Raw genomic sequence first — 27,299 nt, forward strand, 5'->3', positions numbered from 1 at the left:
ATAGAAGAAAACAGAAGAAAATTAAGAACTCTTTAAGGAAAGACCTTTGGCAAGAAAGATGGACAAACCAACTAAAAGCAACTCAGAGCAACAATATATTTTTGGCAGGAAAAAAATCTTAAAACATCAACTAACACAGAAGACCAAGAAATCATAAAAAAAGGCAATATAATGATAACATAGCTTAGGTTTTGTGATTAAGAGAAAGGTTCTAAGAGGGAGCTATTAGAAATTTTAATGAATTAAGAATAGAAATTCAAAGAGCTTGAAAGGTAGAAGAGGGTCAGGTGTGTGGATCAGCAGTGTAGATAATGTGCCATGTATATAAATCCCAGGAAGTGAGAAAGGTTGGTAGATAATTTTATAGAAAAACTTTAAAACTACAAACATACATGACAGATTCTGAGAATCAAGCTAAAGTAAACCAATATCTGAATATCTGAACAACCACTCCAGAAGTAGAAAAAAGAGAAAAGCAAATCACACAAAAAATAATTATAGAAAATTTCCATAAATAATGACCTGTCTCTAATATGGTTAAGACCAGCATAATCTGGGTCAAACACGTGCTAGGTAAGTGCCTTACCTGCTGCACACTCTCTCATCTAACTACATACTATTTAAATAACTGATGTAACTAATAAAGAAATACTCAATTGTGGTAATTATGACTCCAATGCCACGAGAAACTGGGATCTTTCCTTGTATTTCATTTTAAAAAGTATTTACCACTTTTTATAAAAAATGTTTTCGATAAAGAGGACATCAACAGCAACAAAAATTCCCTTAACAATCTAAGATCTTTTTTGTAATCAGAGATTAGATATAATGGTATTAGCTGTAAATAAACAAACTCATACATTATTATTAATAATATTTGAAGGATACACTGCAAAAGACAAAACAAGCAGGCACCAGACTAAGCTGATATTCATTTCTTGTGTGGGCTTCATAAAACTGTAGTAGACTTCAGTTACTAGATAAACAACTGTAGCAGCCACGGTGAAGTCCACTAACCACTGGTATTCTGGAAAGTAATGTAATGCTGAAAAATAAATGTTTAAAAGATTTTATTTAAACTCTCAGAAACAGCTTAGAAGTATTTTCTGATAATTGAAACAAGGTAGATTGTATTTGTTGATGCACTAAAGTTTGCAGACATGAAAATCCAAAAAATGCAGGGAGTAGAATGAGAATTTTAGCACCCCCAAACCAATTTTAGTACCTCATAAATTAATCAAACCTGAAATGATTCCAAAAAATTATTTAAGTTGATATTTAAAATGACTGCTAAGTGAACTGAATCTTCTTAGATAATTCACAGAGATATTATAATAAAACCATCTAAGCCAGGATAGTTTACCATTAGGACTATAGCATACTGTAGAATAGTAAACATTTACTTTCATTCTACATTTCTCGTGGAGAGTTAAGCTATTACTATTATTAACTACATTATTGGAGGATTAGTGATTTTGTGATTATAGAATATAATAATAAATAAGCAATTTTTTATTTCTTCTTATAAAAATGCTGATGAAATGCCTGATGTCTATTAAAAAATTTTCAATCTGTACAATAATTATAAATAATGGAAGTTATATTAGGATACTTTGTTTTCAAAAAATTCCTTACTTTAAAATTGACAATCATTTAAATATAACAAGTTGAGATAGTACCATAATTTGGGAGGAAATGTTCATTGGTGAAGGATATTGTAACTACAGTGTTTAAATAAAGTAATTTAAAAAATAAAAATAAATAGTAAAAAAAGGAAAAAAAATATCATGCCTTCAAACTATTCCATCTCTAAGGATTTACATTAAAATTAAAATTCTCTAAAAATAAATGACTTCTCTCTTTTTTATCTTTTTTGCCAGTTGTAGTCCAAAATAGCAACATCATTTTTATAGACAGCCTTCTAAAAATGTTGAAATAAACATGTACATAAAGATCTATTCCTATGTTTTAACCAGCAACACAACAAAATTACCTACCATATTATGTAAAAATTTTAGTTGTAAAATGCAATCAATACCTGAGGATACTTTAAATAACACATGTTTATAAAAAACGTACTTTATTTGGGGTTGGGATAGGGATGGACACATCCAATGTTACCTCAGGGTTTATTAAACTCTTCATTCAAGAAACACTCCTGGCAGGCTCTAGGAACCATATAGGGAACTGGGGATCCAACCCTGGTCAGCTGTGTAAAAATCAAGTGCCCTACCTGTATAACTATCACTCAGGCCCCTGGAATAAGGTACTTTGAAAACTAAACAAACAAAAGAAAACAACTGAAAGATTTGCTTGAAATATCAAAACAAATTAATCAAACATTAACTATAAAAAATTCCAAATTCTGTTTATGATGTGTAATAATAGAAAGATTCAAACCATTTCTTTTTCTTTGTTGTGATGAGTCACATAATAGCATCTGAAAGATTTATTCTAGAGTGATTAGTCCTCAGTCTCTCGCCTTCTTTCAAAATCATCTATATGATCTAATAACTTTGTAGAAGGAAGAGAGAAATGGAGGAAACTTCCTAGGAAAACAGATTTCTTGGATTGATGGTTTTGAAAAAGAACAAAGAAATAACAAGATACTATCTGTACACATCTGCTTTTTATTAATAACAAAGTAAATGCCTTAATTCTTTATGCCTGTTTCACTCACACAGGCTTCCTTCAGGGAAGCCAGACAAAGAAATGATACCTACATATTTTTGTGTTCTTTAAGAGGTTCTCACAACAGACGATACAAAGTGGTAAAACTTTCAGGACAGCTATATAGGTATTACTAACAGAATCAGCAAAATATAAATTACACTTAGCTATAACTTCATTCCAAGTATATATATATATTTTTTTTTTTTTGGATTTTGGGCCACACCCGGCAGTGCTCAGGGGTTATTCCTGGCTGTCTGCTCAGAAACAGCTCCTGGCAGGCACGGGGGACCATATGGGACACCGGGATTCGAACCAACCACCTTTGGTCCTGGATCGGCTGCTTGCAAGGCAAACGCCACTGTGCTATCTCTCCGGGTCCCAAGTATATTTTTTTCAATAAGATAAATATGATACAATAATAGTAGTCCTGTCAGTAACATACAAGCTCTTTCTCACTACTCACAAATGACTACAAAAACAGAAATAAGTATCTCCATGCTATTGTGATTAAATGAATGTACCACTTATTATGTGGTCAGCTGAAAAAAAATCAACACTATCTGCAAATTATCTATTAAAACTATAATATTGTGAGTTGGGGGTAGTTCAATTAAAGGCCCATGTTTTGCATGTATGAGAACCTGGATTTAATTCCAGGTACCAAACATTTTAAATTAAAGTTGTAAAATGAAACAAAAATAAAAAGCTATATGCTAAAGCCTTAATTTCATTTTTTAAAGGTCATTACAACATACCAAGTCCTCATTCACTGGCTAATGAACATATTTGTTACGTAACCCTAAACAAGCTATTTAACTTCTAGTGTGTGTGTGTGTGTGTGTGTGTGTGTGTGTGTGTGTGTGTGTGTGTGTGTGTGTGTGTGTGTTTGGAAGGGTGAAGGAGGAGGTGATGATTACTTACACAACTCATATAATTCTGAAAGTTAATATAAGAAAAGCACTTCATAACAAGATCATAAATATATATAAAACAAAAAAAAAAACAGAACCACTTGTATCTTTTGTAAAAATATAAATTTCCGGAACCCATTCTAAATTTACCGAATCTCTAAGAATATGTATGGGAATCTTTATTTTTAAAGTTACTCAAATGATTCTAATAAAAAGCCAGGTTTCAACCCAGAATTTTAAATATTACCTTTTTTCCATAAGCTTAAGATAATTTTAGGCAATCTAAATCTTAAAATTTATAATTTACACAATTTATAATTACACAATTAAAAAAATAGAGAGGAAAATAAGTTTTCTGACTCCTGATCTAGTTAGTTCACCATTCTAGAACCACTTTGCTTTCTACTAAAATTAAGCATAAAGTTTTACTTTATACAAACATACAAGGGCATTTATATCTGAATGTCACACAATAAAATGTAACAGAGCATATACATTGCCAAAAGTATAAAATTTGAAAAACTAACCAAGATTTCAACACTAACAGAAGTTGTATTTAATAAGCTTAAAATATTTTGGTCTCTTTTGAAAACAAAAAATTATAATGCTTACTACAAATAAGGTGAATGGAAAAAGAAACTCAATTAAAATAAAAATATTTTGAGTATCTAAATTCTTAGATTCAGTGTCTACATAATTTGAACAAATGATTAAAAAAACAAACAAAAAATTCAAGCCATAATTAACAGGAGCACTTTTACTAGCACAAAGTAAAGTTGCGATTTACAAAACACATTACCAAAAATTTCCCTTACCTAAAGCATCCACTTCTGTAACTGATTTTGTTTCTAGATGAAGATCAATATCCTTTGGAATAGTCAGGGGCTTATTTTCTATGTGACCATTATATTTCCTATAAAAAAAATTAAACAAGTGGCACACAAAAAAGTGTTTATATCAAACTAATTACAAAGCAGAGTTTAAATTTCACAGTGTAAAAGCAGAATTTAATATTTTCATAAAATGAGGTAAATATATTTAAAAATGCAAATATATATATATGGGAGTTACCTAAGTTTTTGACAGAAATATAAATTTTGACTGCTTGCTTGGCATTTCATGCCATTTCTCTTATTCCATTTTGAAAGATTTAAAGATGACCTAACTTTTAGCACAATAGAAAAAGTAGATTTAAAAAATGCACATTTTCCTTGAAATGCATATGGACACACATAGAGACCTTAAAAAGACCTGTATTATGTGCAATCAGTTTAAGAAATATTAAAAACTACATGACTGTAATCATACAACTACAATCATATTTGTAATCACGATGTTTAAATAAAGATAAAAAAATTAAAAAAGAAATATTAAAATTAATGTGCATAAAAGTCAGAAATGTGAAAGGTTAACCTGAATCTGAAGTTCTTTTTACTAAGAATAAAGATGAAACAAAGAAACTTTTCTATTTAGATTTAATTACTTCCAAACTTGATTTTTAGAGACAAATTGAATAAAACTAAGGTTGGATACTAATACAATAAAGAAACAATTTTGTATACATTCTTGAATAAAGTAAAAGCCTTGGTAAAAATATTTTACATCAATAAATGTAAAATTACAGATTGTATTAGTAACAAAAGTGCTGCTAGTATACTATTTTGTAAACATAAAGCATTTCAATATAAAAATTATTATAGTAAAGACCGCTGACTACATTTTCACGTAAAAATTCAAATGTTTGGGGCCAAAGAGAATAAAGGAGTCAAGGCGCTTGCCTTGAACTCTGCTGATTCAGTTTCAATCCCTTGCACTATATGTTTTCTTGTGAGCCGCTATAAGTAAGCCATGAGCACAGACCACCCACCTTTAACAGATGATTTTAAATATTCATAAAATACTATGCATGACTAAATTCTACAAATGGTGAATACAGTAGCCATGAATAGGTAAATAGCCAAAAAGCAGAAACAAAAACCTAACCTGAATTAAAACCCTGACTAGCTATGTGAACTCTAACAATTTAACAGTTCTTCTCTAGTTTCCTCATTAGCAAAATGTCAATGAATAGTCAATACCTAGGATTGTTGTATAAAATAAGGAAAATCAGATGTAAAATTGCTTTGACCACTGTATTTGGTAGCTGTACTTTTATTTAAAAAAGTAACTTTAGAATAGAAAGGATGGCTTACACTTAATATTCCAATGTACTTCAGTGCTTGTAATGAATGACAAGGAAAATAGAACAGTAATAATGTTAGAAGTGAGAATTTCAATTTTTTAGCTTTATGCCAGATAATATTTTATTAAAGAAATTTATTAGCCTAGATTGACAAAACTTTTATGGCATAGATGGGATTTGGTTTTCATCTATTGTCTTCAATATTTAATACATTAAAACTATAGTTTGAGGTCTTAACAAGTCAGCCCCCTGAGAAAACTAAGGCCAACACATAGATGATGTTCTGAAAAATCAATGAGGCCAGCACTTTTTCCATAATTTAAAAATATCAATTTAATAATATCCAGCAGCTAAATAAGAAAGAGTAAATAATGAAGAAAACGAGGCCAAAAGTAGGTGAATTTGCTCAGTATCATAGTAATGAATAGTAGACAAAAACCTGAAGATCCCCAGCCAATACCTGTATATGAGTTATGGGGTATACACATTAATGGATCTGTCTCCAAGTAGCCCAGTGTTAAATTTTTTTTAACATTTCCTGATTTAAAGACAAAGAATAAAGTTAACTATCCTTTAAGTGAGAGAATAACTTTCCTATTGGATTATCACATCTTAAGTTTTCTTTTGTTTTAGAGTCACATTCAAAGGTCTTACTCCAGGTTTTTCATTCAGAAATTGCACCTGATGGTGCCTGGGGGACCATGGGATACCCAAGATGGAACTCAGTGAGCAACCCACCCTCTGTACTCACTTTCTGGTCCCTTAAAATTTTTCTTTAAAGGACCATTAATACCATTTTATACTTCACAAAATTTATCAACTACTTATAAAATAATGGCAAATTTTCCATTTATGCTTAACAAAAATATTTCTATGTAATAATTTTGTTTAATACATAAAGTGACTTACCTGTCTTTTTTGCCTTTCCCCTTTTGCTGCTTTCCAGCAAGAATTCTTAATTCTTCTTCTGTAGGATGTTGATACCACCTTAAACTAATAGGAAAAAAAATCCATTAAAATACAGCAGCTGACATTAAAGTATTTAATTATTAATTTATTCTAAAATTATTTACTGAATTCCTATTCAGGGTGACACTGAAGAGAAAAATGAGTGGGAAAGTTCCAATCTGAAACATACCAATTTAAGATTTAGTAAATCTTAATGATCTTATAAAGCTATTTATTTATGAGTCATATCTTATAACTGGCACTGTATTATACATATTAAAATAATGCAAGTTTTCTATTAAAAGTAAATTAAATAGGCCAGGGAGAAAGCACAGGATTGGGGACACATGCTTCGCATGCACAGGACCTGGTTGGATCTCCCACAATACAAGGCCCCCACAGCAATATGGTATGGTACTGGTTGCCCCTGGTACAGCAGGTCCTGCTGCATTCTCTGGTCCTAACAGTGACCCATCAGGTCGAATTAACCGAGTGCCATCAAGAATGGCCCCTGCATCCATTGACTACTACTTAGGCAATCTTTCCCCTCACCTGTTGCTTGCTTTGAGCGCGCGCGACACGCGTGCGTGCGCATGCATACACACACATACACACACACACACAATGAATGAACTCTACAGGTAAACAAACAAATATATTAGATATTATTAGATATATTCTAATATATATTAGAATTCTCTATACATCCTTCTTTTATAGAGAAGGAACTAAGTTGTCTTAAAAAGAGGTCTTTGGGGTGCCAAGCGGTGTCTCAGAGCGGTAATGCATCTGCCTTGCCAGCGCTAGACAAGGACTAACCGCAGCTCGATCCCCCAGCGTCCTATATGGTCCCCCAAGCCAGAAGCAATTTCTGAGCGCATAGCCAGGAGTAACCCCTGAGCATTACCGGGTGTGGCTCAAAAACAAACAAAAAAAAGAGGTCTTTGGGAGCTACATAGCCAGCTCCAGTTCAATCCTCAGCATCCAAATAGTCCATCACCCAAGCAGCACTACGAATGATTCCTAATCACAGAGTAAAAGTAGCCCCTGAGCATTGTCAGGGCTCAAGGCTCTAAAACCAACCCCAAAAGTTCAAGCCAAAAAACAAGGTCTTATGATGTTCTCAAAATTATAAGCAGATTTTGTTTCATTTTGCTATCTTAACGTCCTTTAATTTAGTTTGAGAATTCAAAACCTTGTGTTGAAAATTAAAGAAAAGCTTACTCTGGCTATATTTAACCTTCTTCAGTTAGGGCTCCAACAACTGGATATATTCACCTGTACTATGCAATCAAAACATCCAAACAGACAAATTTTTATCTCCTGATCACTACTGCAATCTAAATTTCTTATGTCACTTAAACTTAAGTACCAGCCATCTAAATTTAGTATTCAGATCTTATTTACAATATGCTCTCTCCACATTATGATTAATCTGTTCTTTAAATCTTAAAAAGTACAAACTTTGCCTCCCTACCTCTAATAAGGACAAAATCTCTAACAACTTTTCCTTCTTTTGGGCAATCTCCTCAAAGCATTCATTAGCATCTCTATTCCATACTACAAGTTTTTCAAGTAGCATGTCTATTTGAAACCTTCCTAAGATTCTCACAGGGTAAAGCAATGAAAAAGGCAACAGTAGTACTTTGGCAAAATTCCTGTTGTTATAAAAGAGAAACAGATCTAAAACTGCCAGACCTCCATTTGTTAACTATAAAAAATCTCAAATTTGGGGCCGGAGCTATAGCACAGTGGAAAGGCATTTGTCTTGCACACGGTCAACACAAGACAGACCCCAGTTCGATTCCTTACATTCCACATGGTCCCCCAAGCCTTCCAGGAGCAATTTCTGAGCCTAGAACCAGGAGCAACCCCTGGTTTTTGTTTTGGTTACCAAAAACAAAAACAAAATAAAAAACCAAAACAAAACAAATCTCAAATTATCGTAAATACTTTTAAAATGTTAGCAATGTATTCATTCAGATATAAAAACTTATTTCAAGGATCAAATTATTTAAAAAGCTAGCTGTGATATTAAGAATCGTATAGTCTGCCACAAAATAATGGAGGGAAAGAGGGATGAAGGGAACCATAAAGTTTGGCTATCTACTATTAACTGTAATGAATACACAAAATTTTCTTATAATAATTAGATTCATTATATGTGTTTGTTCTATGTTTTCAATTTTTCATTAAAATTCAAATATATATGACAAGATCTAAATGCATACATAATTGTGACCTAATACCCAGCCTTTTATGAACTAAACACTATTTCTTCAGTCGTTTTCAACCACAACCAGATACTTTATTTTTAATAAACATGGTTTGAAGAGTTCAAAACCAGAATAGAAAATTTAGAATTAAAAAATTCTAAATTCTAAAATAAGAGAACTTTAGAACCATTCTGATCCCTGATCTAAATCTTTACTCCTTTTTGAACATTCCAAATTTTACTGCCATTTTATTCCACATACTCTTGTGTCTTGGCATACCTCCGGATCTCTACTGTAAAAATCAAGTTCCTATTTAACAAACTCCTAATTTAACTTTCACTATATATAAAACAATCTCTCTAGGATATTTGTTCCTATTTCTTAGCAAAGAACTTCAAATTTCTAGGAATTTCTTGTATAAGGGTAGTTTTATTATGCCAACTAGAAAAATTTTAGTGGTCATCCAATTATCATTGAAATGGAAACTAGTCGTATAAATCAAAATGAGTAGAACTGGAACTTCTAGACAAAGGGGAAGGGATAGAGAGTAATAATCATATGGCCTTTGAATTTAAATCAAACCCAGGTGACAAAATTTCCTAAAATCTCTGGGCATCAAACTTGTCTTGACTTAGAGCAATATAGCATGGCACCATGAGTTCTTTCCTGTGTTCCCTTACATGTATTATTTATAGTGAAATCTAATCTTAAAAATAGCACTTTATTGAATTCCTGCCATTCATTACATTAAAAAATTACAGAATCTGAAGTGGTTGCTAGAAACCAATCAGTCAGAAACATGAGTAGCCAGAACATTCTAATGAAAGATTTATCTTAAACTTGTGAAATCTGTGTTAAAATTAGGTAATGTCAAAATTAAACTATAGCAGGTATCTGATTAGTTAAGTTAAAATGGAACATTCCCTAACTGAAAGATTCTTTTATTTAAAAATTGTTTTAAATGTTTGGAGCCACCTCTGGCAATGCTCAGGGGTTACTCTTGGCTCGGCACTCAGGAATCACTTCTAGTGATGTTTATGGGATGCCCAATAATCAAACCTAGAATGGTCACATCCAGGGCAAGCACCCTACCCACTTGAGTGCCTTGAGTTAAAACTTTTATGAATCACTTTTTTTTTGGTCTACTTCAAAACTAGTAGTTACTGCCATACAGACGTGTTCAAATGAATAACTAAGGTAAATTCAATAGTGTCCTTTTGTTTCCAAGATCTCAAAATAGATGTCCCAAACTTCCCGACTCAATTCCTTAATTAAACATGGGTGAGAAAATACTTATTGAAATCTTGACTGAAATCTAGACTTTAAAGTTATAGTCATTTTTTGTTATTGATGATTATTACATTCTATAGTCTCCATAAACAATGAGCTACTGCACCTAGAGAAAATACTATTAAGCACCCAAGAGCCTGTGGTCACAATATTTCCAATACTAATCAATACTCAATTTTGTTTTATGTTTCTGTCTAAAGACATTTTAATGTATATCGCTTATGCATGAACATTAAACTCACAAGCAACTGTACTATAACTCATGCCTAAACAAAGTTTATCTAATATTTACAGTATTAAGTCAAGTATTTTCCTGACTACATCATTCTGGAAATCGTCTCTAAAGGCACATCAGAGATAGCTTTCATTACTTAGGAACAGTACATGCAGGGTCACTTTGAAAAGTAAAAACACCAACAAGAAACAAAAATGTGAAAGACTTGACACTAAACAGACTAGGAATAACAAAAACACTTGTTTATGAGATGAAACAAGGCAGCTTTGGCTCAGAACATGTGGTGTCTGACCATTAAATATATTTGCCTATCTGCATAAGTTTATAAATGATCTAAAATTACTGATATATATAGATATGAGGTTTACAAATACATTTTAGCAAGTAAATCACAAATACAGACTACATGAATGTTAAGGAGTCAGAGCGCAACATTTAGAACACTTAACTGATCTAAAAAGACAAAAATTGCTTTATTGTTTAAGATTTTCAGTGAAAAAACCAGTGAAAGTGATTTTAATACAGAAAAAAATAAAGTACACTTAAAGTCATGTAATGAAATACTTTTAAGACTTAAAAATCTTTTTCTTTTGCAACATACCTAAATTGTTTAATTTTATTTTGCAAACCCATTTTTCTAAGATAGATTGCTTTTATTATAGTTTTTACTGGACAGTTTAAGTTATATTCATTATTAACAATTATAGTTCAAAGCTGCAATTTAAAGGTATTGGATGCTTTTAGAACTACTTACTTTAGAGTCTGTTACTCACCTACCCATCTATTTATTCATTCATCAATCTTTATGGAGAATACGATTAGGTACTCTGCTACTCAATGAACATTCAATCATATACAATAAAGTCAATCAATGCTCCTGCTTTCTTTATACTTACAGTCTAGTTAGTGCAGAATTTAAACAAGTACTAGAACAGCATAGATTGTTAGGGACAAAGTACCAAGTGGTGAACAAGGTAGAAAAGTCTTAGGAATTAATGAGGTAATGTTTCAGAGATGAACGGTGTGGTGTGGTGTGGTGTGGTGTGGTGTGGTGTGGTGTGGTGTGGTGTGGTGTGGTGTGGTGTGGTGTGGTGTGGAGTGGTGTGGAGTGGAGTGGAGTGGAGTGGAGTGGAGTGGAGTGGAGTGGAGTGGTGTGGTGTGGTGTGGTGTGGTGTGGTGTGGTGTGGTGTGGTGTGGTGTGGTGTGGTGTGGTGTGGTGTGGTGTGGTGTGGTGTGGTATGGTATGGTATGGTATGGTATAAAAGAAAAGGCATTCCAGGCAGAGACTAGGACTATCTAGAAGCAAATAATAAGAAAAAAGTTTGGGGGTAACAGTAGAAAAGCAGCACTACTCAAAAGTCTATGAAGCAGCAATACTACAAGTAAAGAAAAAATGGGGAAGGTTGAAATAATATGAGGAGTCTAGAGAGACAATACTTCAGGTAAGGTATTTGCCTTGCATACAGCTAATCCATTCATGTTCAATTCCTAGCACCACATACAGTTACTGAAGCATGACCAGGAGTTAATGAAGAACCAGGAGTAAGCCCTGAGCATCTCTGTGCCCCCAAAACAAATAAGAACAGAATTAATCATGAAAAGTTTCATGGATTATGGTAAATTTATCATAGTTTAAAAGCAGGTGCAGAAATTTAATCTTAATTATATTTTAAGATGTCTTTTCCAAGGGCTGGAGCAGTAGGGTGTTTGCCTTGTATGCGGCCAACCCAAGACAAACCTAAGTTTGATTCTCGGCATCCCATACAGTCTCTCTAGCCTGCCAGGAGTGATTTTGATGTATGGCCAAAAAACCAAAACAAACAAACAAAAAGGTATTTTTTTTTCTGCTCTGTGTTATTAGAGAGGCATGAATAGCAGCAATTTATTTTGAACATAAAAACAATAGGTCTTGCTAATGAATTAAAAGGGTAGGGTTGAAAAAAAAAGAAAGGAGTGGTATCAACATTTCTGACTTGAAGAAATGGAGAGGGTATATTTATAGACATAAAACAGAACAGAAAGAAATCAAGAACTTAAACATGCTTTTTTTTTTAGGTATCTTGGAGACATTAAGTAAAACTTAAAGAGGTCAACTGTAAAAATATTTAAAGTTCACAGATGATTTGAGGACCTTACATAACTAATACTCAAGTCCTTAGCAATTAAAATTACAAAAAGAAAAACTGAAGTACAGCAAAAAGTGAAGAAGGTAATAAAAATAAATGTAAAACAATGCAATCTAACAAACTGATATAAGCAAAAACATGAAAATAAGCCCAAAGTACCGTATTTTCCAGCGTATAAGACTATTTTTGAAACAAAAAAAGTCAACCGAAAATCGGGGGTCGTCTTCTATGTCGAATATATCCCGAAAAATGCTTCAATATGCCGCTGAATGAAAATTATCTGAATATTGCCACAAAAGGAATTTTCCAACTCGATCCTGCACCAATCACTGCCAGGCTGTTCGGACCACCTCTCTACCTCAGCCAACCCAAGCAAGCTTTTTATGCATGCAAATTATACAGTGTTCTGTACCAAATCTACACTGTAAAAGGTCTGCTCAGATTGGCCAGAATCAGAGAGGAAGTCTATACAGTATAACCTTTGGACCTTTGCTTGTTGTGATTGGCTCACTGTGGAAGATACAGTTGCAGCACAGGAACATTCTGTCTGATACAGCAAATATAGGCCTAAACCTATGTTTTAACTGTAAAATTAGGGAGTTGTCTTATACGCCCGGTCGTCTTATATGCTGGAAAATATGGTATGAGAAATTGTAATGGGATGTTTTATGTTAAGAGGGAAGAGGGGCCTGTGATTCTTGTTGTGGTTACTTTTATTTGGAGTTAGTAAAATATATGTAATATATGCTAACAAGAATAATCCCTCAAAATAATTAAGGGCTGGAGATAGGTAGGGTATTTGTCTTGCATTTGGCTGACCTGGGTTTGATCCCCAACATCCTATATGGTTTCCCACTCACGACCAGGTGTTCCTAAATACAAAGAGATGAGTTGGTCCTGAGTATTGCTGGATGTGCCCCCACCAAAAAAGTAATTAATGTCACTCACAATAGAGAGGGAATGGTCAATGAAACAAAGTCCAGATAATGGCTGTAAGAGATGGGGGTATGGGCCACAAATGCAGGAACGAGGCCCTTATAGAACACTTCCTTCATGGCTCAAAATTAACTACAAAATTTTGGATTTCATGTCTATAATTGTGGTCTACTTGTACGAAGGAAAGAGTAAGAATCTCTGGTTTCAATAACCTTGAAAGTGAGGCCAAGAGAGGAAAGCAATTTTTTTGTTCTGTTTTGTTTTTGAGTCATAGCTGGTGATGTTCAAAGGTTACTCTTGGCTCTGCTCTCAGAAATTACAACTGGCAGGCTTGGGTGACCAAATGGTATGCCTGGGATAAAACCCAGGTTGGCCACATGCAAAGCAAACAACCTACCTGCTACACTACTGCTCCAGTTCTAGGAAAGCACACTTGAGGAAAGAAAAAAAAAATCTAAGGAATGACCATCTAAGCTATGGGACCATGAATTCAAAGCAAAGCCTGGAAATATAGCAGGACCAATTTCTTCAACAACCAATGCTGCATGCACAGTAAGATCACATTCCAGATGGTGTCGATCCACTGTACTTTGTAGTCTCAATTTATAAAATTTTTATTTTATTTTTTTGGTTTTTGGGCCATACCCGGTGATGTCAGCTCACGGATTACTCCTGGCTATGCGCTCAGAAATCGCATACAGGGCACCAGGGGATCAAACCTCGGTCCTTCCCAGGTTAGCATGTGCCCTACTGCTTGCGCCACTGCAACAGCCTCTCAATTTCTAAAATTTTAAAACTTTTTTATTAATTGGTACATCATCTCAGCAAAGAAAACTCTGCAGTCTTCTTGCAACTGCTACACCATGCCTTTCTAATATAGTTTTGGAAAACGTCTAAATGTTTATTAGGCAATAGAGTAAACATAGTAAATAGTAATGATGGCTACAAAAATAAAAGGATAAATTTTATTGTTAACAAGTTAGGCAAAAGGCACATGCAAAATAAATCACAACCATGCTACTAAAGAAAATGCAGGGGATGAAAAGATTATAAGAAAATACAACATTTACAATGACTGTCCTTGCTGGTAGAAATAAAGTATATTATTTCTTTATTTCTCTTCAGTAACTTACTATCTTTTCTACGTCATAGTCAGGTATCGTTTGTAATAAAATTTAGCTTAAAATAAATTTATTAAAAAGATATAAAAATAGTGAACCTCTTTTAAATATATTAATTCAATGTATTTTATGACATTTACCTTCCCCCCCCCCACTTTCCCTTGTTCCACTTGCCAATTCAATCTAAAGTAATAAAGCCAACATGGCATTATATATCATTAAATTGCTGAAATAAAAATTTCAAAAATTTATAATGGAAACTCTTAAACACTGGACAAATACAGAAAAGTTTATTGTTTCACAAGCAAACTAAAAACTTTTAATAAAAAATAATTATACAAAACCCCATTTCAAAGTATACAACACAGGCCAAAGACAATTTCAGTTTCATTCTAAATCTGAAATTTGACAATTGAAATAAAATTCTAAACAGAACGCAAATACCATTTAAAACACATAAAACCTTTCAATGCATATAGTTAAAATATCCATTGTTACAAATAATCACTCCCTCCTTATTCACTGGAAATTTTAACAGAATATCAGGATTTCTGGAACTGGAGGTTAAGAAAACTAAGGCAAGGAGAGCAAGGATTTAGGCATTCCAAAAGGGAAGTAGGTAGCTTAAGGTTCTTTCCCTTAGGTCACAGGTCCCACCTACTGTGCATTTGAATAGTAGGTTTCTTTCACCAAAGGGAACTTGCAGATCAGGCAACATGCAAAAGAGAGCAGGCAAAAGAATTAAACAATTGAATATGAAAAATACTGTAATACCCTCTTTACCAGAAGTAGGATGAAACAAATCAGAATTGGCCATAATGTGCTTTCAATGAGAGACATATGAAGAAAAGTAGCAGACCAAAGTAAAACCAAAGAGAACCTAGGGAGATAAAGGGTACAGAAAAATTCCTAATGTTTGAACTGAACAATCAGTGAAATGGAAAGCAGATCCAGCAAAGAAGCTACTACAGAAGTAAAGCAAAATACTACTCATCATGCAAAACCCACTATTCAAATGTACAAGAATGTAACCTATCACTTACCTCTCCATGAAAAGGAGCCAAGCAAACTTCAAAACAAAAAGGAACTTTAATTACAATAGAAAGAATAGAGTACTTGGCTACAAAACAGTGGTATGTTGGACAAAGATTTGGGCAACCCTTAGAAGAAATTTTCCATATGTTATAGGAAACAGTTTACACTAATGGACAGAGAAACCAATTTGATTACAACAGTAATCAAAACACTAGACTCAGAGTTGAATTTTCTAAGGTCAGGAATACATGTTCATAGGTTATGTGCATAAGAGATCCTGGTAATTAAGTTTTTGTTAAAGTAGTTCTTTCAAGAAAATCTATCTTATTTTTTTTTTTACAAAGGAAAACTTATTTATATAAAAGGAAAACTAGTAATATTTTCTTTAGAAAGAATAAATGGAATATAATTTGGTAATGTAAAACTGTGGGATAAATTTAATCTCAAGTGGTGAGAGGTATGATTTGAAAAAATAGGTGTTTTTTCATACATAGCAGGCTTTTAGTACCAAAATTACACTGATGTAACTTTCAGTTTAAAATAAATGGTGGCTAAATAGTCAAAGATAAGTCATATTAACATAGTAAATAAAAATAAACGATATACAGCATACATTCTGAATAACGTCTTCTAAAATGTCTTTGGAGATGTGGGGAACTAAAAAAAAAAAGTTGAGAAAAAACATGAAAAAAATTACTCTGTCAATTGCCAATAGAACTCAGCAATTCTATTTGTCTATTACACCATATTTAAAACTTGGTTGCAGGATAAGATGTGCAAACTGATGCAGCCAGTTAGAAGTCAAACACTAAATTGTACACATTTGCAGGATTAAGCCTAAGTATTTTCTCAGTGCGTGAATAAAATTAAAATTAAAACTTGTTTTTCATTTGTGACTATGTAAACAATAATCAGCTACCAGAGAAAGATTAGACAAGTTCTTTTACAATTAAAACTATATTTATCACTTTATCCAGTCCTTTGACAATGATTAGTGCATAGAAATGATGTATCTACTTCTTAGCCTGATCCCTGGAATCTTCTGAAGGATCTATAGTCCAATCTCTATGGCTATTTGGCACAACATCTTAACAGTGCATGCTAATGAGGCAGAAAAAATAGGAGAGAGAAGCTTAGAATCCCAAGTTACCACTCTTCAAGGTGAGTTGATTCCTGGAAACAACACTTTTATAGGATCTACCTGGACTATTGTCCAACCATTTTTTATATTAACCCATTTAGCCCTATCTAAAGAAACTAGATAACAATCTTATAAAATTAAGATATAACCTTATGAGGTCAGAATATATCTCAATTCATTTCCTTTAATGCCAAGCTCAAACTAGAAATTCAAATGACCCAGGTGAGATAAGAAATAAAAATTTTATCAGTAATAATGTATTACACAGTAAAGAAAATGTAACAAAAGACCTAGAGTAATTTTTCTTTTTTAGAATGAGGTAATAATACTAATAGCAATACATATTTTATAACAGAACTTAAAATAGTCAATGTTCTTATATAAAAAAATCAATAAGATGCTATCTATAAGCAAAAATTACTTATTCCTTTCAGGAATTTACTTATTCAAAAGATGGCAAGCTTACTTATTAATTAAGTCCAAATAGGACAGAAGTCAGATGAAGTCAACAAGATATTAACAAAGAATAATTTACATAATAACAAAAGAAACCAGTTTTTAAAATCACAATTTCTTTACAATTTGATAGGGTAATAAAGATAATACAGACAGAAATTAAATAATAAAATTCCTCCAGCTGTCCTCACTAGCTGATAGTGGTATGCAAGCGTCTATTCACTGTCATAGTTCTATTCAATACAGTCACTACACCAAGCTATCATAATAATATTGTTAAATTTTTTCATTCAATTCACCAGTATCACATGGTCTAAAATGTAACTCATTTCTCAGCAATATTATGAATGAGACACTGGACATTTTATATTTTCTCAATATTAGAACAGTGTAATGTCACAAAAGTTTGATGAAATAATTATCCTCAAAAGTAAAACCAGTGATAGTTGAACTAGCAATAATATTCGGCAAGTGACTTTCTGAAATGATGTCAAATTTCAAAACTAACATTAAAAACCAGATGTTTAAAAACAAAAACCCTTAGGATTATATAACAATAACAAGGAGGAAGGGGTAGAAGAGGTTATGCTGTCTGATTTGATCCCAGGCAACACATAGGTCCCCCAAGCACCTTTCAGAAGTGTTCCTTGAGTACTGAGCCTTGAGCACTGCTAGGTATGTCCAAATCTCCTTCCTACCTGTCCCTCAAACCAAACCATCACCCTCACAAAAGCATAAAGGTGTAAAAGAAACTATTAAAAAAGAATAACTATTACTAGAAAATCCTGACTGAAATCTTTGGGAACTAACTTGACATTAGAGACAGCATTAATTAGCACTAAAACTAATATGTCTACAAATGCAAGTCAAGATCACAAAAATATATCAATTTTCATTCTAAATATAAAGTCTGAGCTTACCCTCAAATTACCAGTATGTATACAAAAGGAAACATACTTGTCAAAAAAAGATAAAGATTTAATTATTCCACATTATTACAGCAGTAAAGAGCAGAAGAAAATCAGGTTTTCAAAATCTGAAGTTTCAATACTTATAGGTCAAAACATATAGAAACAAATGGAAAGCAAATTGCATAAGATCATGGAAAAATTATCTAGACTACTATAGCACAAGAGATCTTCAGAGCCAAAAAAAATCTTTCTTCTTCCTGTTTTTTTTGTTGTTGTTGTTTTGTTTCACATCCGGTGGTCCTCAGGAGCTACTCCTGGCTCTGCACTCAGAAGTCACTCCTGGCAGGCTTGGGGGATCATATGGGATGCCAGGATTTGAACCATCATTGTCCTAGATCTACTGCTTGTAAGGCAAACAAAATGCTCTATCACTGTGCTATCTCTCAGGCCCCAAAGCCAAGAGAATCTGATAACCAAACACAAACAGTAGCAAAAGATTCTCTTTTTAGTAGAAAATATTATTGTATTTTATCTAGTTTATTAATCATTTGATTTATTAGGTTTTCAAGATAATTTGCCCAGCTTATGCTTATTCTTTCATAAACTATAAAAAAGGTATTTTGTTACGCAAGAAAGGTAAACAAGAGGGCATAAACCTATTAAAAATTAGTTCCAAATAGCTTTTCAACTAAAGATATAAGAATTCTCAGTTTTACTAAAACTATGCATTTGAATATGTACATATTTTTATACAACCATTTCACATTCTACACATGTATGTGTTTAAAAAATTAAAGTGTAAATAATACTTTCCATATTTAAACACTGATATGCAAAACAGTAAAGCATAAAGAATTTGAATAATTAAAACAACTAAATTCTATGGTAGAATCAAGAGTTCTTATACCAGGTATTCTTACTACTTATAAATCCTAATCACAAAGAAATCTTTACCACCCTTTTATTTCCTTCTTATAAGATATATGTTAGACAAACAACCTCTTATAATTACTTCATAAAATATGTAAATCAAATTATGCTAAATGACTTAAGCTGATAGAAATATGTTAATTACTTTTTAATAAGTAGAAAAATTCTATGAAATAAACTTTAAAAATAAAGTGATCTAGAAGTAAAAGTTTCTTTTTTGTCTAGCAGTATATGAAGTATTTAGGAGATATAATCTATTATTTTGTAATAATGTAGGAAATGTAGAAACAAAAGATAATGAACATAAATCAATATTTTTATTTTTTGTTTGAGGTCATATTCAGCTGTGCTCAAGGCGGTCATGCACTCAGGTATTTCTCGAGTGATAATCTCATCATATGGGGCGTCTAGGACCAAACCCAGGTTTCGCTGTGTGCAAGGTAAGTACCTTAACTGGTGTACTCTTCTAGCCCCAAAGAATGTTTTCTTATTGGAGATAATTATGAAAGCCATGAAATTGAATTTTCAACAACTTTCTTTTCATAAATATCTATGATTTTAGCATGAGTTTTCATACTTTTCCTTCTTTGGCTTTTGTTTTGGTTTTTGTTTTAAATTACAATTTAAAAGTATTTGTAGTAATACTGAAGTACTTCAATTTATACACCACCACATATTAATTTTTTTTAAATTAACTGAAAAGGGGCTGGAGAGATAGCATGGAGGTAAGGCGTTTGCCTTGCATGCAGAAAGTCAGTGGTTTGAATCCTGGCATCCATATGGTCCCCTGAGCCTGCCAGGAGCGATTTCTGAGCATAGAGCCAGGAGTAACCCCCGAGTGCTGGCGGGTGAAAACCAAAAGACAAATAAAACAAATAACTGAAACCATTGTCCTGAAGGTATAGATAGACCAGGGGTCTCAAACTCCCGGCCCCACGTACAACATTTTGTGGCCCTGCCGTAGAGCAGTGGTCGGCAAGCTGCGGCTTCACACTTTTATTTTGGCTCTTCTGTGTGCCGGGCGGCCGCTCCAGAATCAGGACTCTACTCCTAGCCCCTGTCAGTGCGCGCCCTGTGTGGCTCTCAAATTTCAATCGTGGTTTTGGCTTTGGCTCAGTTGATAAAAATGGTTGCCGACCACTGCCCTAGAGGATTCTTTTTTTGTTTTGTTTTAGTTGTTTGGGTCACACCCCCCAATGTTCAAGGCTTACTACTGACTTTGCACTCAAGGATCACCCCGACTTTGCCTCCTGCGGCCCCCAGCAAAATTGAGTTTGAGACCCCTGGTATAAACAGAATGGGCTGAGGCATAGGGGGACTGAATTCATGAGTAAGAACCAAAACTTGTGTGCTCAACAGAAAAACTACTATCTCAAGAGAGATAAAATAAGAAAATTTAATTCTTTCACTTCATTTTCTTTTGCCATATTTTTGGAAAACAGGAAACGGTACTGAATTTCTAGAAGCTTACCACCATGGTAAACTAAGTAAGAGATTTGAAAAGCAATGGTCACATCCATCCTGTCTTGGCCTTACCTGCCATTACACAGTAGCCATCGCGCAAGGGAATAGTGAGGTATAATCTTCTGCATGAGGCTGGCCATAACCATGGTAACAACCAGCTGAATACCTATCACGCCCTGCATTAAAAAAAAGATGTTTTTAATGAATAAACTTAGAATTAAGGATGGCTTGAAACTTTTCTATTATCATTTTAAATTATAGTTTAAGAAAAATTAATTTACTATTTAAATTACATACAGAGACTAAGTGCATGAGAACTGGGGCTTCAATAGGAAGCTTGCCACTTGGTGGTGGGGGGTGGGGGGCTACAGGCAGAGAAGGCAAACAGGCAGGCTTGTGGGAAGAAAACTGGAGAAGTTTATAAAAGCAAGTAGACACTAGTGAAGGCACTGGTATTTTTGAAACAAAATCATAAATCATTTTATATTTCACAGTGATTAAATAATATATATTATTTCAGCAGTTAGAGATTCAAAAATATATGTTTAAACTTAAATTATTACTCTAAAGAGTTATATCCATGAAAAAAATTTTTGATTAACAGACAGGGGCTGAAAGTCTAAACAGCACAGCAGATGAAGTGCTAACACACAGCCAGCCCAAGTTGATCCTCAGCAGTTAAATACTTTGGTCTTAAATGCTTAGTCAACACTAAATGTCAAGGATTTTCTTTTGGGGGCCCAAGAGATAGCACAGGTTCAATTTTTGACACTGCAAATAGTCCTCCATGCCTAGCCAGGAATAATGCCTGCATACAAAGCTAGGAGTAAGTCCTGAGCACAACCAAATATGAACCCGAAGCCGAAGTAACAAAAATAAAATATACATATATAAAAGTAGCATGATTCTTAAAATCATTCCTAAGAAGTGCTCAAGGGTAGCTCCTGGCAGTACTCAAGGGACCAGGCAGTACACAATACACAGGGGACCAACTGGTGACAGAGACTGAATATAGGCCTCCTAGATACAAAGTATGTTGAGCTATTTCTCCAGCCCACAAGTTAACAAAACCTAAATAACTGAATTAATTAAGAGTCATTATAATAATCTGCTTCGCAGTCTAATTTAAAAGTCAATTTAATGTCATACAAAACACTTGTTTAATATTTAAAAATTATGTTTTTTATTATCTTTAAGGGAATGAATTCTTAAATAATTTATCTACAAAAATCAATTTCACAATAGAGCACTGCTAAACTGGGCAAAGATGCAGTGAAACTAAAAAGTTCATCATGGTTGAAGTCTCAAACACACAACCATATGGGTCATTGACTCAAGTAGCCTTAATGGTTTTATTAAGGCTACAGAACAATAACTTGACCAAAGAGATGGTTTCTGTCTGGATTCATTGCCCCTGGGCCCTGATTCTCTCGATAACTGGAAGTAGGAAAAGTCATTTATGAAATAGCTCATAAGCATCCAAGAGGGGTGAAACATTGGGGCAACTTAGGTTTCAACCTTTCCACATCTATTAACCTGAGGCCATCAAGAGCAAGAAAAAGTTATTTGCCTTTAGTCTCTAGAAGAATGATCATTTCAATTTTTGTCAGTAATCGTTTCTAGGTAGGTTAGAAAAATTCTTACAAAGGAAAATTAAACAATTCTCCAAGAAATAAAATGTCAAACAAGCTTTTTATCTTGCCTATATCTTGAAATAAGAAATATAAAACTCTCAAAACTTATCTTGAGCTTAACAAGAAAAAAAAAAAAAACTCTGAAAATCTTTCTTTATTGCATATATTACAACTGGAAAATAAAGGTCTCAAAACTTAGAAGATGTTATAAAATGAAAATTCAAACTTTAAATATTGTATCAACTTCAACTGACATATACTGCTGTTTTATTAATAAAATAATCTCTCCTGCTGAGAAACAGACTAAAATAAAGCATATACTGTTTATAGTTAGAAAATAAAATTGGATATATACTGCAAATATACTTGGAACTCAGGCTACCCCAATAGTATCAATTATTCTTTCCCCAATAAAGAAAAAAAGAAAGAGGGATTGACTTCAATGATTGATTTCTCTATGTTTTTAATTTCACATATAGAGACAACAACCAATATCACAGACTATAAAGTTACAAACTTATTCAGAACCTACTAATTTCTGACCTAAGTTTTTCTTCTGTTGCATTAAGAAAACGATTTGAGTAATAAATTACATGCGCCATCTTCTTCACACTAGAAAAATAAATATAATCTCTGTCATCAATGAGCAGCTATTCCAGTAGGGCATTAAACAAACCCTTATGATACAGATGATGAGAAAAGGCCAAAGAGTTTAAGAAAAAAATAGAGAAATTAAGCACGAGACTGTGAAAGGGCATTTTGGTTCATAAAACCTAAGACCAATGATTAAAAACAAAAAAAAAAAAACAAAACAAAAAATAGATAGTGAAGGGTAATACTAAGGGGTTTGGAATTTAACATGAAGAAATAGAATACCATTAAAGTATTAATATCAGATCTGTTTCTAGAAAATCACCCTGGAATCATGTAAAAATAATGGAAAGCTAGTAGTTCTAAAATAACTGCTAAGGTATACAAGAGTTAGTAACTATGCTGAGGGAAGTTAAATTAGATAGTTTTTAAATTAAATATTAAAGTTAATTTTAATTACAAATATTTATATTTACTATAATAGCTATATAAATAAAAATTTATTAATGAGGCTGTCTGCTTAATATGTGCTTCCAATTTTCACCTGGCTGTATCAATGATACAAGATTTTTGTCTTCAGTTATACCAAAGACTTAAACTAATGACATTAAGAAAAATTCAAGAAACAATGTAGGGCACTTTCACACTTATCGAATAAATGGATTGTATTACTACCACAAAAGAATCTTAATAGAACTTAAAATCCAAAACTATAAAACTAGGTAACAAATAAATTACACTATTGAAGCGCAAAGCTAAATAGTAAATAGTAATGTAGTTGGTCAACTCATTTTATAGAAAAATATAAACTTCCAAGCAGATGAGATATTCAGTTAAGTGTTCCATTAGATTACTGTTTTAATTATACATATGATATACAATGAAAGTTGAATTATAAAAGGGTTGACAAAATTTTAAACTCTAGAACAGTGGTCCTCAAACTTTTTAAACAAGGGGCCAGTTCACTGTCCCTCAGACTGTTGGAGGGCCGGGCTATAGTAAAAACAAAAATTATAAACAAATTCCTATGCAAACAGCATGTATCTTATTTTGAAGTGAGGAAACATAATGGGAACAAATACAATATGTGGCCCGTGAGACATAGTTTGAGGGCCACCGCTCTATAATGAAAAAAAAATTCTAAATAATTCTGGATATCAGTTCAATTCTGTTATTTAAAAGCTTCTGATTTTCATCTGACAAACATACTTCCCTACTGATAAATACCCCCTTTAGACTAAGCCTATCTAAAAATTATTCTATATTTTCATATGTAAATACCATTGACTAAATTATACTCCAGACTTCTCTTTTAATTTTGAAACTAGTCCATACCTAAATTCAAGGAGAGAAAGAAACTTCTTTCTTTCATCATGTATTGATTTTTCCAAACTCAAAGTTTTAATCATCTCTCACTGCTACTACAAATAATGTATGATAAGTAGTACAGTAGGGGTCAAGTCCAATGTTATGGGAGCAGGCCAAGAAAGGATCATGATTAAATCTGCACAAGAAAACTGAGAAAGACTGGCTCACAAAGGTGACATCTAAACTAGTTTTACAAGGTTAAAGTAAAGAAGTAGAAAGCTTACTATATGAGAACACTAGGACAATGGAGAAGAGTAAGGTCACCTGGGTGGTGAATGTGTTATGAGAATTCTTAATGTATTAAACCTTACTAATAAGTTTTTGAACCACGGTGTTCCAAATAAAATAAACAAGACAACCGCTAACATTAAAAAAAAAAATAAGGAAGAAAAGTTAAAACCCTAGGCTCCCAAAACTAGGATCTGGTAAGATGTGAGTATGGAAAGAAACGTCAACACAGGAAATAATCCACACAGTGAAAGGTGCAAGTACGGGTTCAGAAATTCCAACACTCAGACCAGGAATGCCAACACACAGCCTTCTGCTCCCAAGAAGGAAAGCAGCTTAAGTGGAAGAAGACCAAAGAATGAGAAACTTCCTTTCAGAAACCCAGACTTTTTATTAGCAAGAACAAGGCCACACCCTAGGATGGAGGAATACCAAGAAGGGGGAATCCAGCAATTCCATCTCCAGATCACCGTAGGGTGGAGTATGAATACTGATTAGGATAGGACTAGAAATCCAACATAATAGTAAATGATAAGAACTGAAATCATAAGCAGCTCATTGCTATAGTTTTTGGTAGGGATGCACATATTTTTTTCTGCAGGTACCTGGAAGCAAGTTAAGAATCTTAAGCCTAGAAGTAGCAACATCAAATATATATTGAAAGCTTTCAATCTGCCACAATAGTGGAAAATAGATGTTTAAAAGTAAGTGAAAGCAAAGAACTAAATTAGAAATCTACTAAAATACTTCAATTAATACCCTAAAAGCCTGAACTTAAGTTTCAAAAACAAGAGCAGCAACATTTAAACTAGAGCATTTAGAGAAGCAAACAAAAAAGATGTAAAATTAGTCATTATTTCTATGAAGTATCAGGTTATGGAAAAAACAGGTGATTATATGGAGATAAGATGGAAGTAATAGGGCTGGAGAGATAGACAGAACAGGGGTACTGCATTTGCCTTGCATGCAGACGGATGGTGGTTCAAATCCCTGCATCCCATATGGTCCACTGAGCCTGCCAGGGGCGATTTCTGAGCACAGAGCCAGTAGTAACCCCTGAGCGCTGCCAATTGTGACCCAAAAACAAAACAAAATTAAAACAAAAAACAAAAATCGATAGAAGTAATAGGCATAATAGTTCTTGGAGAAACAATGAAATGAAAAAATGAAAACCTAAGCTGATAATAACAAACATAAACCTATATTTATAAAGAAAAAATCTACATATTCACAACAAAAAGCATGGAACCAATATACAGTATGTGTGGCTGTATATTCTAGAAAGGAGTTAACTGTGGGCATTCAATCACTAAGAATCAGAAAATGGGGCTTGTTCCTTTTAATAGGATTCACCATGGTTTGATTCCCTGAACAACACCAGCTACTAAAATGTTGATAAATTTAAAAGTATTTTTTAAAGACCTTAACAATCTACTTCATCTCTAACCAAGACATGCATAAATGTCTCATCATAGGACTGACAGGAAACAAAGCATCAATGGAAGAAACAATCATAAATTCAGCCTCTGTTTTTTGTTTGCTTGTTTGTTTGTTTTTGGTTTTTGGGTTTGGGGGCCACACCCAATGGTGCTCAGGAGTTACTTCTGGCTCTGTGCTCAGAAATCATTCCTTTCAGGCTCAGGAGACCATATGGGATGCCTGGGATCAAACCTGGGTCTGTCTCAGATCACCTGCATGCAGGGCAAGTGCCCTACTGCTGTGCTATCACACCACAGGCACCCCCCCCCCAGCCACTGTTCTTTAAATGTAAGAGCATTTTCTGACATTGTAGAAAATATTCCTACAGACTCATATTCAAACAGCTATTACTCAAACTTAATCAATTAAACAATTGACATTTATTAATCACCCAGTCCAGGAAATTCTTCCTTCCCTCTATGTTCATTCCCTCTATAAAATCTTTAATTTTTCAAAGCATTACTGAAAAACACATGTGCTATTAACTCCAAAGCAGCATTTATCAGACTCATCTGTAACTGCCAATTTAAAAGTCTCTCTAAATTAGGACAGTATTTGGGGCCGAAGAGATAGCATAGAGGTAAGGCATTCGCCTTGCATGCAGAAAGTTGGTGGTTCGAATCCCTGGCATCCCATATGGTCCCCCCAGCCTGCCAGGAGCGATTTCTGAGCACAGAGCCAGGAGCAACCCCTGAGCACTGCTGGTGTGACCCAAAAACCAACAAACAAAAGACAGTATTTATCTCATTTCTTATTTCCCAACCAGAGTCCTGGGACAGGTGTCCAGCGTTCTGTTTTCTCACTACAGATTGAGCATTTACTTTTTCAATAAAATTAAAAGATAAAACATAACACTGTCCACTGTTTTCCACCCAATTCAGTGTCCTGCTATGTGCCAAGCACTGATCTTTAGTATAAATAATTACTACCCAAAACTTTGCTTTTTACCTATAGCAGAGAAAGTAGACAATAGGCATATGTTACAAATGTTCCTTTGAATAAAAATTACAACTTTGCTAGCAGTACAAATAAAATTCTATTAACCTAATAAAAATTTAAGCTTCACTATAAACCTTAAGCCATATACAAGAGCCTAGAAAATTTAATGGACACTCCTAATATTAACTGTTTGGAAGAGGCATTCATTGTAATTATTTAGTTAATTGAATAATTAAACACTAGGTCTGAAAGAGTTCTGTCACTAGTTTAATTTTACATAAAAAAAAAACTAGTGTAGGAAAAAGTTCTGAAATCCCAAAAGATTTTTCAATGACTGCAATATTTTAATTACATATTTCCTCAGCATTCACAGAAACATTTCTAAACCACCATCAAAGCCTGTGATGTTGAGGACCAGGAATAATAAATACCCAGAAGTATATAGTGCTACACCAACCCACATGCCAACTCTGATCCCATATGTC

The 27,299-nt window shown here is 33.4% G+C and overlaps 1 protein-coding gene across 1 annotated transcript in view; it reads right to left on the reverse strand.

The window, feature by feature from the left end:
• The window catches only part of TMEM161B (transmembrane protein 161B), a 43,520-nt gene extending 22,774 nt beyond the window's left edge, over window positions 1-20,746 (reverse strand). Inside the window, exons 1-4 of the mRNA XM_049769134.1 lie at window positions 20,648-20,746; window positions 6,676-6,759; window positions 4,400-4,497; window positions 889-1,045 (exon numbers count right to left, since the gene is read on the reverse strand). Coding sequence (XP_049625091.1) covers window positions 889-1,045; window positions 4,400-4,497; window positions 6,676-6,759; window positions 20,648-20,721 — 413 coding nt within the window. The 5' untranslated portion in view covers window positions 20,722-20,746. The remainder of the gene's footprint in view (window positions 1-888; window positions 1,046-4,399; window positions 4,498-6,675; window positions 6,760-20,647) is intronic.
• Window positions 20,747-27,299: the final 6,553 nt, after the last annotated feature.

This window comes from Suncus etruscus, chromosome 2 (assembly GCF_024139225.1).
Source record: "Suncus etruscus isolate mSunEtr1 chromosome 2, mSunEtr1.pri.cur, whole genome shotgun sequence".
In the NCBI taxonomy this organism is placed as follows: Eukaryota; Metazoa; Chordata; class Mammalia; order Eulipotyphla; family Soricidae; genus Suncus; species Suncus etruscus.